Here is an 18173-nt window from a genome sequence, read left to right on the forward strand (position 1 = left end):
GTTGGTTTCAACATGTTGTCTGAACTCATCCACTGTGAAGATGTTCTGTGGCTTTATAAGCTAGGTGAATTGTGATGTATTTAATGAACTATGGTTAAACCATGGCTTAGCAAGATGTATGAACTCAGTTTTGCTCTCAGAATCTATTTCAGTCTGAAAATGGAGTCACCCCTGTTAGTTAGAGGCAGCTGTGCCAATAGACAGAATCCATATGTGTTGCTGAAAGGATAGTCAAGGTGGCAGCCACAATAAAAGCATAGCTATTAGAAGCAAGCAGCCATTACTTGTCATGAAAAGCCAAAGCCAGTAGTTTTATGGTTTGCCACACATATTACAAGAATCTCCCTAGACTGCTTGCATTCCCAGGAATGACCAAATAAAGCTGCAAAGATTTTGGGAGAGGTGAAACTTGCACGTTTGCGGCTGTGCAAGGTTTCCAAGCTAAGCCCTAACTTGACCCCTCCTTCCAGGCTAACGGGCAGTTTTCCAACACTTGTCCTCTTCTTTACACACATTGTGCATGTAAAACTTATTTACAAGGGGTGGTGCTTCAAACTTGTCCTAATAGCCATTTTGACATTTTTGACACACACAAACCCATTTCAATGACAACATGCATAATTATGTAGACCATAGATCTTGGGTTTCCAAAGCAACTTTAAGACTTGTTGACTTCATGGCTAGCGGAGGAATTCTTGAAGTTCACAAGTCTTAGAGTTGCCAAATTTGGAGGTCCCTGACCTAAATCATTTGGAAAGGTGAAGATCTGGGTTTAAATCTACCACTGCATCTTCTGCATCTTACAGAAGATGGAAAGTGCCTTCCGTAGTCTACCGAAAGCCTGGGACAATTTTCTTGCACCCAGGCAAAACTGAAGCAGTGCAAATGGGGTTTTTCAGCTTTAATTTCTTTAAGAGAGACGAATTGCAGATTCAAAACGTTGAATACTGTTTTAAGGAACAGCCAATTCATTTGTGATTAATCTTACCACCTCCTCGTCTGTGTAAAATGTATATAAATGATGAAATAAGACTTTTGTACATTTTTTTTTGTTTAAGAAAAAATGCTTGTACAGTTGGCACCAGTATAGTTTTTAAAAAGCCAAATGATATTTGTATATGGAAAGAAGCTTTTATCAATGCATTTAATTTATTTCTAATGCATATGTTAAGTAATTTCTGCATTTTAGTACTCTTAAAACACACAGCAGTTTTTATATTCATTTCAAAAATTTATATATCTATATATCTGCCTTCAAAAGTAAATGTGTATATCCCAGATCACAAATAAGGATATTTTCATTACTAATATACTGTATAAGCCTGTCTGATTTGTTGGTTTCTCTCCTTTAGTTAACAATGCTTTTTTCCCACAGCATATTATTGTGTACAAGATTATGGCTTTGCAAAACAGCATAGTATGAAGTTTAGGACTCTTGTTTATTTTCTAGTAACTACAAAAAATATTTGTGACAAAATCACTGCAGTCTGCAGTTGTTAGAGAGATGTGGAAGTATATATTTTTGTGTTTCTGTATTCTAAGCCAGCAGTCGCTGGTGGGCCATGAGAAAATTTTGGTGGGCCGCAGAGGAATCTCACCCCCAGAGCACACCCCCCCCAAAGCAATTAATCCAGCCTGCACGAAAACACAAGGCTGCTCTGCCCACATGGCCCATGGGAACCTTCCCCGCCCACTCATTCTTTACCCGGCAAACTTGCCTGCTAAATTGCTATTTTCCCATTTTCCAACCATCAGCTGTTCTGCTGTGCTGGGAGATTTAGATTAGCTAGTTGGATTTCTTGCTTTCTAGCTCATGTTTAGATCTTCGGCTCTGCTTTTAAGCGCAGCCCAACCTCCCTTAGGACTGAAGGTTCTATGATTCAGTGCAGACTCACGCAAGCAAATTTTATGTAACAGACTGAGCTAGCCAATGGCAGATAGATAGATCACTGAATGATTCTGTGAGCAACTCAATCTGCCTGCCTGCTTTGCCTGATTTGGGGTAAAAGTTGCTCTTTTTTTATAAAAAAAATCAATATTTATATAAATGTTTATAATATTTACATAAAAGTCATGCCAAGCCAGTCACATGACCACCAAGCCACACCCACAAATTAGGCCAGTTAGTGGTTCCTGGGATTTAAAATTATGAGTTTGGTGGTCCCTGAGGTCCAAAAGGTTGGCGACCCCTGTTCTAAGCTATCTAATTCGCACTTCCTGGGCAAATATTAGTAGTCCTTGACTTACGACCACATGAAACTTTTGTTGCTTAACAAGAGAATCATTAAGTGAGTTTAGCACTCATTTAGTGACCATTCGAAGTTACAACAGCACTGAAAACAGTGACCATTTTTCACAGTTATGACTATTGCAGCATCCCCAAGGTCACATGATCCAAATTCAGACGCTTGGCAACGGACTCCTATTTATGACGGTTACAGTGTCCCGGGGTCACATGATTTCCCTTTTGACAAGCAAAATTAATGGGAAATTTATTTAACAACCACACTATTAACTTAAACAAGTTAAGTGATTCACTTAACTGGGGCAAGTAAAGTCATAAAACTCTATGTCAGAAAGATCTCCTGATATTTTCCCCTCTCAGAATGTTTTTTAAAAATAAAAACAGCTCAGATCCAATTTGATGAAAGGGACTTTGCTTTCATTTTTTTGAAAGAGGAAGATAATCTAAGAAAAATTCTCAAGAGCCAAGTGAAGATTTCCTGTGTATAATTAGTGTTGAGTCAGGCTGAGGGTGTGAATGTCCAACTCTCCATTCTTGGCAACCTGCTTAGTGCCTAATACTTAATTAAATCCAAACAGAAGATCTCATCTGAGAGATCTTGCAAGACTTTCAAGGACAGATGGCTCATTATCGGTTTGCCCACCCCTCTAATCTCGGTATCCTGCATGGGATCTAGCACAATTAAATCCAAACAGAAGAGCTCATCTGAGAGCTCTCCCTTTCCTCCCTCCCTCCCTCCCTCTTTCCCTTCCTTCTTTCCTTCGTTTCTTCGCTCCTGGCTCCCTTCCTCTCTCCCTTTGTTCCTTCCCTTCCTCCCTCCCTCCCTCCCTCCTTTCCCTCTTCTTCTCTCCCTCCCTCTCTCCCTTTCATTCCTTCCCTTCCTCCCTCCCTCTCTCCCTCCTTTTCTTCCTTTCCTCCCTCCCTCCCTCTATATCTATCTATCTATCTATCTATCTATCTATCTATCTATCTATCTATCTATCTATCTATCTATCTATCTATCCATCCATCCATCCATCCATCCATCTATCATCTCAATTTTCTAACTCTCTTTTCTCTCATCTATATCTATATCTATCTATCATCTATCTATCTATCTCTATTATGCTACCTGTCTTGGCCGGAGGCAACTCTGGACAGCAGGACAAAGCCATTAAGCCATAATAGGAATTGCCTGAAGCCCCTTTATTACATCACCCAGCAAGATTCAACCAAGCCTGGGACTCAAGACAACATACAAAGCCTCATGGAGTCTGACAACCATGTGGTGCTGTCCACCATTAAACCATCTTTCCAAGCAGTCGCCAAGTTTCCAGTGTCTTTCTCCCTGCTTGGAACCGAACCCAGATGGGCATTTCTTCCAACACTGTCTTAATGATGTTCATGTACCATAAAACAATCCAGTTTCCCTACTTATGCAGAGGCCTGGGATGTAAACTTTAAGATAATGTTTTGAGTGCCTAGACTAGATGCTTTAACAGCCCATCAACATCCTCAAGATATTTCTCACCCCACCTTCTTCATCCATGAACATAATATATTTCTACAGTCAACCATGACAGGACCGATAGTCAAGGTAACCATATCTGCACAACGAGGGCTGAGTCACTCCGACGAAACCTGATGAGAAAAGGTTGAAAGCAAAGGCTCTAAACTGGATTTCAAAACTGATCCAGTCCTTGTGAGGCAAGTTATTGGAGAGATTCCAGTGAAAATGGTGGCTAGTTTTATGACTCATCAGAAAAAATGGGTATGTGAGAAGGAAGCACTTCATGCTCCATTACTCCATCAAAGGGCAGAATGAAATGGGAAAGAAGGACTGAACCTTTTTCATAAAACAGCCTTTGGAAAAAAAATAAAATCTTCCTGTGTTGAAGGGCCAGGAGGAACTTTGTACAGATAAGCTTTTCAAGAGATAAAAAATTCTCTTTTCTTTACATTTTCAAGGTACTTAAAAAGTTTTCATCCAAATATGAGATAATAGCTATCTAAAACTTCAAAGGGAGGAGGAATAATGGGGAAGGCTCAAAAATACTGTAGGTCTAATTTGGGATAATGCTTATCTACACATATTTATTTAGCAGTAAGGAGCATGTTACTTGCCCTCTAGGCTTTTCAAATGGCTTTCAGAAGGGAAAAGGGACAAATTCTGTATATGTACTGTAGAAAGTTAGCACCCACCCCCCTCCTAGAAGAATGAAACATTTTAGGAAATATTAAAAAGGCAGAATATTATATTTCACTGGATGAGAAAAGGAGAAACATGTTTTTAAAGGCAGAAAGCAGCTCCCTGCAGATATTTGGTGCCCATTAAGAACTGGGCCAGCCCATCTACAAGACAATTAGACCTCTGCTCCAGGGTGATGGGATTAAGACGTGACCCTCCAGGACATAATAGGATTATCTATCAGCAGAACTCACCACATGGCACAACCAAGCCCCTTCATTACATCATCACCCTCTACATATTGAACCAAACTTGACTTCAAGACAAACATGACCCCGGCATAGCCCCAAGGGAGTCTGACAGCAACTAACTGAATACATGCCCTTACCACAGGAACAGGAAGCTCAAATTCAAAGCCGAGAGAGGGTATAAATCTCTTTCTCTCCCCAAGTCATGTTGTCAGATGCACCAGGACCATGTGCTTAATGGTTCTGCTCCATTAAACCATCTTTCCAACCAGCCTCCATGTTTCCAGTGTCTTTTTCCCAGCTTGGAACTGAACCAGATGGATATTTTTTTCCGACAGTACATTAAATCTGTCTTTCTGGAATACACAGAAGACCATCCAAATCAATACTGGATGCTTGAGAAATGGATGCTATCGGGAAGTGGTGCTCTGCTGTATCCCAAATGTGCTTTTTAAAAAATGGCAACCAGACTCAAAAGCCAGTAAGAAATGCTAAAGCTGGGGTGTCCAACTTCGGCAACTTTAAAAACTGGTGGACTTCAACTCCCAGAATTCCCCAGCTTTTTCAAAAGGGAACTTGACTCTTTTTTTTTTCTGAAGGTGTTTTGTTTCTCATCCAAGAGGCTTCTTCGGTTCTGATGGAAGTTGAAATCAGAACTGAAGAAGCTTCTGGGACAGAGGTGGTATTCAGCAGGTTCTGATCAGTTCTAGAGAACCGGTAGCAGAAATTTTGAGTAGTTTGGAGAGCCGGCAAAAGCCACCTCAGATTGGCCCTGCCCCCATCTCTTCTCTGCCTCCTGACTCCCAGCTGATCGGCTGGGTCTTCTTTTGTTGCCCTGCACAGGAGAACGGAGCTGGAAAGCAGGTTAGTGAAGTAGGGAGGGAATGGGATTTTGCAATAACCTTCCCCTGCCACGCCCATCAAACAACGCCCACAGAACTAGTAGTAAAAAAATTTGAATCCCACCACTGTTCTTTGATGAGAATTAAGACGCCTTCAAGGAAATACAAAAGAAAGTCCAGTTGCCTTTTGAAAAAGCTGGGGAGTTCTGGGAGTTGAAGTCCACCAGTCTTAAAAGTTGCCAAAGTTGGACATCCCAGCTTTAGCGATTCTTACTGGATTTTGAGTATTTGGACATCTCAAATCTATGAATGAGGTTGTGCTGTTCGCTGCTTGCAGCCTCTTGGCAAATAACCTGCAGAACAGAATTGGTGTCTTGTGTTACCATCAAACACTAGCATTCGTTTGCACTCTGTTTTCACTACTGGGAGCACAATAATACTCCATTCAGAGTGAGCTTTGCTTTGCAATCCACTTCTAGATGCAAAGCTAGATGTAACTTCGGGTTTTCAAAAACTTTGTTTTAAAAGCCAAGCTGTCATTGTTTTGCACTACTTAGCTAAGAGGAAAAAAACCAGTGGACAAATTAGTTCAGACAAGGGCTTAGGCCGCCACAGAACTAAAACAATAATCCTCTAAGTAACCGCTTTTCATTCACAGTTTTAGTCTTCTTTGTGGAAGTAAAACCCTACCACCACTTTAGGAATATTTTAGTGAAAAAGGAGTGAAAGATAGTGACTTTTCAGCATTCATTTACAATTCCCGTATTGTTTCCACTGGGGGTAAAATGTTTCATACATCTTCTTGGAGTTCTAATAACCATGATACCCAATAGGCCAACATTATCCCTCCAGTGGAACTAAAATATTAACCAAGAGTGGATTTTTCTTTCCAAATAAGTTAGAATAGGATCTTACAATCATAGAGCTGGAAGGGGCCTTAGAGGTCTTTTAGTCAAATCCCCTGCCCAAGGCAGGAGTCCTTATACTATCTAGGACAAATGGTTGTCCAATCTTTTCTTGAAAACCTCCAGTGATGGAGGTAACTTCTGGGGATAAGCCATTCTACAGATTAATTGTTCTCACAGACAAGAAATGTCTCTTTAATTCTAAACTGGATCTCTCTTTAATAAGCTTCCATCCGTTTTGTTCTGTCTTCAGATGCTTTGGAAAATAGATTGATCCCCCGTCTTCTCTGTGACAGATTCTCAAATATTGGAAGAGTCTGCTTCTCTTCATTAGACTAAACCTCTCTACTTCCCTTAGCCATTCATCATACGATTTAGCTTCCCGACCCGTATTCAAGGTAAATAAACACATTCAAGGTAAAAACCATGGCTTTTAACTTCCCCAGCAATCTACCACGTTCAAGGTGAAAGCAAGATTTAGGAAGAGGACTTGGGCTTCATGGAACGATCTCTTTCCTCAACAATCTGGACTTGTGAGGACCATAATTTCTAGCCCTTCGTTAACCGTTTCATGGAGCCCTGAATTTTCATGTTAATTGCAGAACCAAATTCTCTAAAAGGTCATATCTGACTCCGCCAGGTTCTTCTAAAGATGATTGATATCTCTTGTTGCTGGTCTAATGATGAATTATCCTGAGTCTTTGTGTATGGCAGCATGGGAGGCAGCAGGAATGAAGGTACTTAAAGTACTTAAGAGCTGCAGTGGCGCAGTAGTTCAAGCGCAGTACTGCAGGCTACTTCTGCTGACTGCCGGCTGCCTGCAATTTGGCAGTTCGAATCTCACCAGGCTCCAGGTTGACTCAGCCATCTGTCCTTCTGAGGTGGGTAAAATGAGGAGCCAGATTGTTAGGGGGCAAGAGGCTGACTCTGGAAACTGCTTAGAAGGGGCTGTAAAGCACTCCGAAGCGGTGTATAAGTCTAAGTGCTATTGCTAAATCATTGCCGGGGGATATCACAAGGTTGTGGGATGAAGAAAGGAGATAACATTGGATGATGGCCAGACTCTTCTGTGAGGTTAGAAGTAACTAAGAAAGAAATGCTTCATGTTATACATCTTTGGGATAAATTCAATATACCAAACCACAATACAAAATAATATGATGAACAACTGAGGGAATTAGATTTGTCTAATCTAAGGAATAGAAGGACAAGGGGTGATATGATAGCAGTCATGGAGGGAAACTAACCAAGGAAACAAGCAATCTAGAACTAAGGAGAAGATTCCTGACAGTTAGAACAATTAATTGGTGGAACTACTTGCCTCCAGAAGTTGTAAATGCTCCAATACCGGAAGTTTTAAAGAAGAGATTGGATAACCATTTGTCTGAAGTGGTGTAGGGCTTCCTACCTGGGCAGGGGGTTGGACTAGAAGATCTCCAAGGTCCCTTCCAACAGTGTTATTCTATTCTGTTCTGTTCTGTCCTGTTCTATTCTATATTCTATTCTATTCTGTTCTGTTCTATTCTGTTCTATTCTATATTCTATTCTGTTCTATTCTATATTCTATTCTGTTGTATATTCATTCTATTCTATTCTGTTCTGTTCTGTTCTGTTCTGTTCTGTTCTGTTCTGTCCTGTTCTGTTCCGTTCCATTCCATTCCATTCCATTCTCTTCCGTTCCGTTCCGTTCTATTCTATTCCATTCCATTCCATTCCATTCCATTCCACTCCATTCTCTTCCGTTCCGTTCTATTCTATTCCATTCCATTCCATTCCATTCTTCTTAATTCTATTCTGTCTTCCAGTACTTGAGGAGCTCTCACAGGGAATGATTGCAGGACAAGAAGTAATGATGGGAGATCATTAGAGAGAGATGCAACCTAGAACTGAGGAGAAATTTCCTAACAGTGAGAACAATTCGTCAATGGCCGCGTCTGGAAATCAGTGGAGATTCTCAATTGTCTCAAAGGTACATTATCCAAAAGACAGTTGGACTTTCTTGGAACTGAAGAAGTTTCTGGATGAGAAGCGGATTGTTTTCAAGGAAGAAAAAAGTCCAGTAAGTCCAGTTGCCTTTTGGAAAAAAAAGTACCTTTGGGGCTTATTTCGGGAAGATGTGGGTGCTCCATCACTGGAGGTTTTCGAGAAGAGTCTGGACAGACATTTGTCTGGAATGGCATAGGGTTTCCTGCTTCGGCGGGGGTTGGACTAGAAGACCTCTAAGGTCCCTTCCAATCCTATAATTTTGTGTTCCAAAATCTAAATCCCTGCTACTTCAGTATCTCCCAGATGTCCAAGTGCTGGGCCAGTTAATAGGAGCTTGCAGGAAAGATGGAAGAAAAATTATATTTCATTAACAAAATAAACACAGTCTCAAAAGGCGTTTACTGTCTCTCAAGTACCATTTGGGGCTTGAGAGAGAGAAACTGGTTTCAGGCTAGCGCGATGGCAATACTTTATGAGCATCTGCTAGTGGCCTCCTGGGTTTTATTCCTGAACTGTTACATGATGGGGAAAAAAGAGGTTCTTGTGTTTATGATGTGGCTTTCTTTGTAAATCCGGCTTTAATTGCTGAATACCCAGTACCGGTTTTATTGGACGATTTAAAGACAATATATACATATAAACACAAACAGAAACATGGACAAGGAATAAAAGAATATTCAGTAATGCAAAGGAACAAACCAGGGATTTAAAAGAGCCGTGGGCGCTAGCTTTCTAATATATCTTGTAAATAGTTGGTGGCTATTTTATAGCATGAAAAGATGGGAGAATCAGCTGGTGCTAAAAGTGGTCATCAAGAAATAACAATTGAATATGTGTCATGCCCGTCAGAGTCTGAATCCAAGGAGGAAGATGAACAGTTCACAGGGAGTGTGGCTCCGTTGGCTGTGGAGGAAACTGGGGAAGGGCAAAGTCCGGCTGGGCAGAGCAAGAGAGAGGTAGAACAAGGGAGAGGTAGAACAAGGGAGAGGGAGTTCAGAGAAAGACCCAAGCCCACCCCCTCTTCATCCTAGGGCACGCAGGGACTAATGGAGAAGGGAGCAACATGGGTTGCATGGCTTATGGGAGAGAAAAGGGCCTTGATTCCCTTCATTAGCTGCAGCTGGCAACACAGTGTATAACAAAAAGGCAAACTGCATGCAGAAAGCTGTTGGGAGCAACTGTGACTTTATCTTGTATTGTTGTGGCTTATCTGTGTTTCCGGTGTCTTCCCAACTGTGTGAGTTTTGCCTTCAAGCCTGAAATTCTTGCTCCTGCCCTGCCAAACTAATTACTTCAGTTTGGCTTGTTTGGACTTTAAGTTACAGTTTGTGTTTACCCTGTTTGGATTTGATTCTCTGCAGCCAAAGGCTGTTCCTGGGAGAGTTTTTCTCCAGCCCGAAGGTAACCTGGACAGTGGGGGCAAAGTTGGAGCTAATAAAGGGACTCTTCTTGATTATCTGTCTGTGTTGCCTGTGTGCCACACCCTGGTTCATCACAATATGGGTATCTTTTGCACTTCTCATCTAGGGGATGCATTCGTGTCTACGAGGAAGATTCAAAATCTGCAAGGGGTCAGGTGCAGTGTCCTGAATGCACACATACTCACACACACACACACACACAAAGGGGTGGACCGTGGATCACAATGCTTCACTTTTCATCTTGCAGATTTTGATATCCACCTCTCCAGCGCCAGTGTGTTACTGAACTGGTATAAGGCAACAGATAGGTAGTCTTCAACTTACGACTGGTGGTGTAGCAGTTGTTAAAAGTTACAACGGACCTCCCCTGGGCTAACTGCCACCTGGATTCGAATTTCTGATGGCCGCTGTTCCAATGCTCATGTGATTGCATTCTGAGCACTCAGCAGCCAGCTCGCTTCATGTCTGTGACTCCAATTTATGATATATTTTTGGGGTGTGTGTGTGTCAGAAATCAATGTTTATTTTTGTTTTCTGTCCCCCAAAAAACACCCTTTGCAGGCAATGGATTTGCTTAACGAAGACTTCCCAAGAAGGTTGTAAAATCAATCAGGGTCATGTGATGACCAGCACAATTTACAACCATAATCCTGGGCACAATTAGCATCGTAAATCGAGGACTAACCACACCTTGTCTTTCCTCTTTGGTCATGAAAGCGCATAGGAAGCTTGACTGAACGCCTGACATTTGGGGAAAGGCTGTTTACCCATTTTTCAGCCCTGGGTTTCCACAGCTCTTCCTTTGCAATGATTTGCAGGAAAGTTCCCACTGACCGTCAGCACATCTGGAGGAGACATCAATGTGCCAAGAGCCAGGGCTGCCTTCAAGGACAACATTGAAAAAAAAAAAAAAACCAATGAAATGCAAGATGTTGTAGAACAGATTTATTTATGCGCACAAAGAAATCAATACATTTGACAGATATTAAAAGGGACAAGGGCTGTCTCTCTTGCTTTCTACGCTGTGCAGTAAAATGTGGCTTCCTGTGTTTGTTAAAAATATTCTCAAAACCTACATGAATGAAGATTGCATTTATATACAAATAAACAGAGGGAAAGCACTTTGTTGTTTTAAAAAAAATATTTTACAGCCTTTACATTTTGAAAAGTTCCAAAAAACAGGGCAAAAATTAGAGATGCCTTGGTGACAATGTGCAGTCTTTGGTATAACAAATGGGCGCCAGTTGGCGTCTGGAGAGTCCCTTTAAATCAAAATAAGACTTCTGTGGCCTTGCAGACGTTGCTGAGGCCAATTTCCATTAGGCCAAGGCAGTATGACAAATGGTCAAACCATTCCCTATTTGGGAGAATCTAAATAAAACTGCATCACATTGGATGGAAATACCGTTTACATTCAACTAGCAGATGTGCTCTGCAGCCCAATCACCTGAGATCATTTACCTGGAGATACCATTTCTGTAAAAGTGCAGTATTTCCCCCCTCCCCCACCGCAAAATTTTGTGGAACCATTATTTTGGGGCTCCTGTGCCAGCACCCAGAAGGCAATGTGTGAGGCCCCCCCAGCCCCCTGCACATGCACACATAATCCCACCCGCTGCCCCCTTACTTACACTGCGCCTCACAGCTGACTTTCAGCCAGTTTGAGGCCTTTTTCGGCCTCCCAGAGGCTTGAGGAAAACCTCTGCAGGCTTTTCAGACCAAATAATAGGCCCGTTTTGTCACTTCCACTATTTCCGGAAATACAGGAAGTGATGAAATGGGCCTATTATTTGAGCTTGAAAAGCCTGCAGAGGCTTTCCTCAAGCATCTGGGAGGCCAAAAGGTCTCAAACCAGCCAAAAATTAGCTGTGAGGTGCACGCACATATAGTGAGGTAAGTTTGCCTGGGGCTCGCGTGTTGGTACAAATGGCTCTGTGTGCCACGCGTGCCACAGGTTTGCTATTACAGCACTATTACAATAGATCAGGAAGGATCCATTTAGTTGATCAATCATAAAGTGTTCACTCTACATATGAAAGATCCAAGCTTCACTTCCTTAGCGCTTCCATGTAGAGCAGGGATGTCAAACTCAAGGCCCGTGGGTTGGATCCAGCTCCCAGGGTGCTTTGATCTGGCCCACAGGGCCACCTTGGAAGCAGCAAAGGACCATCCTGGGGTGCCTCTGCCAGCAAAAATCATTTTCGTTGACAGAGGGTTGCAGGCCGTCCCAGGTAAAAGCGGAGCTCCGGTTTCCCTGGCAGAGGGTTGCAGGAGGCATCATAGCTGAAAACGGAGCTTGGGAGCCCGTTTTCTCTGGAAGAGCACTCAGGCCGCCACAGATGACCCCAACACGAGTAACATCAAGCTGGCCACGCTCCCCTTGCTATGCCCCCACGCCCCTCCGAGGTCAAACACAACCCTGATGTAGCCCTCAATGAAATCAAGTTTGACAAAGGTTTGGTCTAGAATCCTGATGAATCCCTTATATGACAACTATCTTATGCTAATTGCTTGGATGCAGACTCAGGATCTGTCCAATGATCCTGGCTGTAAGTCCTACATTCAAGCCACTGCTCTACCACAAAATAAAATCCTGGATTACCCCTTCTGATCAGTTTATTTATTCTAAAACTGGAAGACTAAACTTTTTTCCCCAAAACAAAACACAAACGGGACCTCTGTTTATATAAATAGCCTCTAAGGTGGCCATTGTGCTTGAATTCCAAATAATCTGAGTCGTGTTCCATTGCGGGAGGGAGTTACCTATAAACCATCCCCCAAAAATATACTTAAAGCTCTGGAAAGAGAGATCACAGTGGGCCATTAAGATAATGCATTATCATCATTATCAAGGAAAGCAGCTGTAGGGGTATGGTCTGCAGGTTATGGCCAAAATCGTCAAAATGCTGGACATAACAGGCAGTGGTGGGATTCAACCCGTTTTGGTGAGCGTACGCTTCGTCTGAACCAGTCCAACCGGTAGAATCCCACCCCTGATAACAGGGCAATTAACCTTCTGCCTCTTTGCAACGTGTGTGGCTTTTGTGATTCACATAAAAAGCAGGTGGAGCTTGGACTGCACTGATATATCCAATACATCTTGACTTTTTTTTTTTACCATGTAGCCCAGTGATTTTGTTGTGGTATGCCGCAAGCATGTACATGTGCAAAAGCGTGCATGCGTGTGCCAGCACCCACAATGCAATGTGTCCCGCCTCCCCTGTGCCTGCATGTGCAACCCCCCCCACCCAACCTGCACTGCGCATACGCTGCGCATACCTCCCAGCTGATTTTTGACCCGTTTGAGGCCATTTTCGCCCTCCCGGGGGCTCGAGGAAAGGCTCTGCAGCCTTTGGATGCTGAAAAATGGGCCCATTTTGGCACTTCCAGTTTCGGCACTTCCGATATTTCCGGAAGGCTTGTTTTTCGGCCTCCAAAGGCTGCAGAGGCTTCCCTCGAGTCCCCGGGAGGGAAAAAATGGCCTCAAACAGGCTGAAAATCAGCTGGGAGGCATGCGCATGCGCAGTGCAGGTAAGTTTGGCTGGGGCTCGCGTGCCTGTACAAATGGCTCTGTGTGCCACCTGTGGCACGTCTGCCATAGGTTCACCATCACGGATATAGCCTGTGCATGGCCCCATTTAGATACATGCAGTTGGGAGATCAGACATCGGCAGGTCTAGAAAAAAGGAAGCGAGGATTAAGAAAAGATTTAAAAATACTATGGAGTTCAGAAAAGATTCTCACTCAGGGGGACTTAGCAAAGGGTTCCCCCAAAGTCTATCTTTTTAAAAACATAATTCTATTACAGTGCATACCTACTCCATTTTTAAACATTATGTCAAAAAAAAAAAAGACCTCATATCTTTACAGAATTAAGCAAAACATATAGAAACGACTACTTATGGACATAATTGTTCGGTAACAATGGAATTTCTTCACAAAAGTCTAATGGGTCATCAAATGCTTTGTAGAACTGCATTGATTCATTCCTCCCTGAAATAATAGAAATACTGTAGAAACTAGAATAGAAATAATAGAAATAGAACTTTTCTGTGAACATGTGAAAGCTTGTGTGTGTGTCTGTAGGAGGTACACAAACTTCCTATATGGAAAATAAGTCAAATACAGGTGGATGTCTATGCATGTACTGTACATCTAGTTTTTACTATTACTTTCCTTTTTTGACATTGACATATTTTTTCTTTTCTGCATTTTTACACCTGTATTTTTGTAAGAATAACACACCTTAATTTTAACATTTTTCTGAAAAGATTTTAGAGGCACATTTTAGTTTTCAGGAGTCATTCACTGTTAAGAGCGGGTTTCATTTATCCGGGAAGAGGACCGAAAACTGGCATAGAGACCTTCACAAAGCTCTTGAAATGCTACTCTCTTTCCAGAATTCCCCTCACATTCCTACGTTTCTCATCTCTGATCCAAGGTCGCTCACTGTGGCATTTTATGCAAAGCGCATCACAGCATAGATGCTGATGTAATAAATGGGCCACACACACACACACACACACTTCCAAAGGACACACACACACTTCCAAAGGAGATGAATGTGGAATTTAGATTGTAATTTAGCAGGGCGTTAAGCTGCTGCCCACCGGCACCTTCCGTTCTGCTGCTCGGAAGGCATAGCTTCACAACGCAATACTTTGTGTTGGGAATTTACAGAGGAGATTAAAGAGGGATCCGTGGGCCTTTGAATTTTAAATGCAATTTCAATGCATCTCGGCTGTGCTCTGAACAAGTACGTGTACAATCACCGCAGACAACCTGTGAGTGAGGACGATTACTCCACCAGCCGCCTTCTTAGAAATCTTTATCCCAGCCTGAAAGTTCATCGGGTGGAACTCCCTGTTCCGGTGGGTATCGGTCGAAGTGGCTGTAGTCCATAGGACCTGAAAGCTATAAAAGAGTTACAGTATGAACATAGGGGAAGTCTGGGAATTCATCATTGCCATAGAGTTCCGAAGGGAGGAAGTGATGTATTGAATAGGGGGAAAAAAATTATTATGAGTTATTAGTTCAAGGTCACCAAGAGTGGCGCAGTAAGAATTGAGAATGCAGATCATTGGTTCATGTGCTTGATGAGGTGTGAAAAAGGGGGTGGAGGTAGGTGGAATTTTGTGGGATGAGCTGGTAGGATTCCAGTACTGAAATTCCACCGGACAATACCAGTGGGGTTTTTTTTTTGTTTTGTTTTGAATAAATCACTTTGAGAATATGTCAGTCTCGGAGTTAATGTTTCAAACAAAGGATTGTTGGAAGTCTGACATAAAGACTAAAAGATTCCCTGTCCAGTTGTGTCTAACTCTAGGGCAGTGATGGCTAACCTGTTCAGCACCGAGTGCCCAATGCGCGCATGTCCCCTGCCCCCCTGTGCATGCGCCCCATACCCTGTGCATGTGCACATCCCTGTGCATGAACCCTGTGCATGCATGCGCATCACCTGTGCACGCCCCCACACCTACAAATGGGCACACATCAGCAGCACATGTGATCCATCCACCCACCCTGTGCATGCGCGCACAACATCCACACACACACACACACCGCATGCGCAGCAGAGACCTGAAGACCGGCTGGCTGACGGGAGGTGAGTGTGCGCATGCGCAGCAGAGCTGAGTTGGGGCGATGGCTCACATGCCCAGAGAGAGGGCTTTGCGTGCCATCTGCCAGGGTTCCAGCAAACCTTCATTCCAATCAATAACATGGTAGCATCGACTCTCAAAATGACTTCCAAAGCTGACACCACCTCTGGCACACGTGCCATAGGTTCACCATCACAGCTCTAGGGTGTTCATCTCCGTTTCTTGGCCGAGGGAGCCAGCGCTGTCAGAAAGTATTTTTTTCCATGGTCATGTGGCCAGCGTGGTTATATGCCAAAGGTGCCCAGGAGAGTTACCTTCCCACTGAAGTGGTACCTGTTTATCTATTTGAATTTGCCTGCTTTTGAATTTCTAAGTGGGTAGGAGCTGGAGCAAGTAACTGGAACTCACCCCATCACACAGTACTTGGGTCTCGAACCTGGCCTGTCTGCTTTCCAGCTGACAAGTTTAGTGTCTTTAACCGCTGACCCATCGCGTCCCCTTCAAGCATACTTGAACAAAACCTTAAAAGAGATATTTTGCTACCGGACTCCATCAGATCTAGCCTACAACATAGATTGTATTCGGCCTTATGTTGGGCTTAACATGCGACAATCACATTAAAGTCCATGCCCAGCCCTTCCTTTGGATCCATGTTCTCCCTTTTCTGCCTGGTATCCCATCAGGCTTTGCATGATAAGGTCTTGGCAAGGCTTCATTCCATTACAAGCTTCTCTCCAATTGGCTAACTAGGCAACCGTGGGTATGGATTGAGCGCCACAGCAATCAGTGTTTGGAAATGCCAGGCCTTGCCAGTGAGATTTGTAACAGAGAGGCTTTCTCTTCTGGCCATTCTTCCTCTCCAGCTCTTTTTCTTGGAGGATGGTCAAAACAAAATTATTTTGTATAGAGGCCCCTACGACATAGCTGATGAGGTTGTGTTCGTTTAGCTTTGCCATAATTAGGTCTATTGGAATCATAAGCGGTGAATTGAACTAATCAGCTCCTTTGGGAGGTGTCCATAATACACCGACTCCATCCCTTTGTCCCAAATTAGTGTGATGGGAACAGGACCTCCCGTGGCATCTTCATAACACACATTTTAAAGGGGAACTCCAGGAATAAAAAAATAAGACACTGGCTTGCGCATGCATTAATTTAAAAAGGACTGGTTAAGTACCTCTCTTTTAAGGGGTGATGATAACTTCATTGCTTTGAGTCCTTCCCAATTAAAACCATTCAGCCACCTAGAACGGAAAGTAACAACAGCAAGATGGTTATTTAACTGGTTTCATAATTATAGTCCCCAAGAAAGCTGCCGCTGCATCTCAGTCTTAAAGCAGGGATGGATATTGGAGAATATTTTTTTCTGTTCAAGGGCTGCAGTGTTGTGTCCTGTCACAAGGGCCCTACATCTTCTATCAGTGGACTGCTACAATGGTACATGGGAATGATTGTGAGAAACAGGGGAAGGGCTCCTATCTAGCGGTGGAGCCTGAAGCTGCACACTGGGTGGAGAAAGGAACTCTTTTTATCAGGAGATAAAAGTGATATGGGAGATTTGTACCTTCAATCTGGCAAGGCTGATATCAGCTTTTCCAGCTAGTCCTGAGAGGAAACATGACTTGATGAGCGAAGTCTACTTTATTCTAAGGCTACATTAACAGAATCTTCCAAAATCCAAGGTATAGGTAGTCCTCAACTTATGACTGCAATAGAGCGGCAAATTTCTGTTGCTAAGTAAGACTACTGATAAAGTGAATTTCGCACCATTTCGCGATCTTTGTTGCCCCAGTTGTTAAGTGAATTGTGAAGTTAGTAACATGTCTGTTAAGTGAAATCTGGCTTCCCCATTGAGTTTACTTCTCAGAAGGTCCACAAAAGGTGATCACATGACCCCGGGACACGACAACGGTCATAAATATGAGCCAGTTGCCAAGCATCTGAATTTTGATATAGACCATGGGGATGCCACAAAGTGTGAAAAATGGTCAAGTCACTTTTTTCAGTGTCATTGTAATATCGAATGGCCACTTAACAAAAGGTTGGTTGTAAGTCAAGAACTACCTGTACATATCTCCTTTTGCTCTCTGAAAAGTATGGAGGGTCCTTTCTGGAATGTTTCCTACGCTCTTCCTCCTTCTGTTGGCTGAGAAATCTTTTAAATGTCAGTTGTCCTGCATGTAGCTCTTCCTCCTATCTTCGAGGCCATTCTCACATACCACTACAATACCAGAGTTTTGGGTTACCTTCCTTTCTGTTAATGCCAGGGTACGTTTAACCTTTTTGCAGTTACGGAGAGCATCATTCCCACAGCTTATCTCTTGAGGACTATTTGTCATGCCCAGGTCAAAGAAGTAGTTGGGGTCCTGAGCCAAAAAGTGAGTGAGGGTAGCTTTCTGCTCTGATATCTCTCCTTCCTGCTCTTGACAATTATCTTCTCTTTGTTGATAGCATGGGACGGACTTCAATAAAGGGACATTGGGCTCTAGCTAGTGGTCTTCACTGGTCTCCTGCATTTGGGATCTGAACTGAGGCTAAGATATACTGTACATGAAATTACTCTGACTGTTAATTTGGCCGGAGGGCTGCAGTTACTCACTATTTATCTTAAAGTATTAAAAGCAATGGCAGCTGTAAAACAAGAAATCTTATGTACAATCAAACTCTTCATTGATTACTATGCAAATCTTTAAATCTTTACCCTGTGGTAGGATGGGCAGCCAATAAATTTAATAAACAAACAAATAAACGTATAAGCA

General features: G+C 42.9%; 1 protein-coding gene across 3 annotated transcripts in view; it reads right to left on the minus strand.

Moving 5' to 3' along the window:
- Positions 1-11718: 11718 nt before the first annotated feature.
- The window catches only part of PRKG2 (protein kinase cGMP-dependent 2), a 79547-nt gene continuing 73092 nt past the window's right edge, over positions 11719-18173 (minus strand). For all 3 annotated transcript variants that reach the window (XM_087935792.1, XM_026718908.2, XM_087935793.1), the window contains 2 exons: positions 16592-16658; positions 11719-14728 (listed from right to left, as the gene is read on the minus strand). In XM_087935792.1, coding sequence (XP_087791918.1) covers positions 14633-14728; positions 16592-16658 — 163 coding nt within the window. In that variant the 3' untranslated portion in view covers positions 11719-14632. The remainder of the gene's footprint in view (positions 14729-16591; positions 16659-18173) is intronic.

Source organism: Pseudonaja textilis, chromosome 6 (genome assembly GCF_049901715.1).
Source record: "Pseudonaja textilis isolate UNSWEBS1 chromosome 6, rPseTex1.2, whole genome shotgun sequence".
Lineage (NCBI taxonomy): Eukaryota > Metazoa > Chordata > Lepidosauria > Squamata > Elapidae > Pseudonaja > Pseudonaja textilis.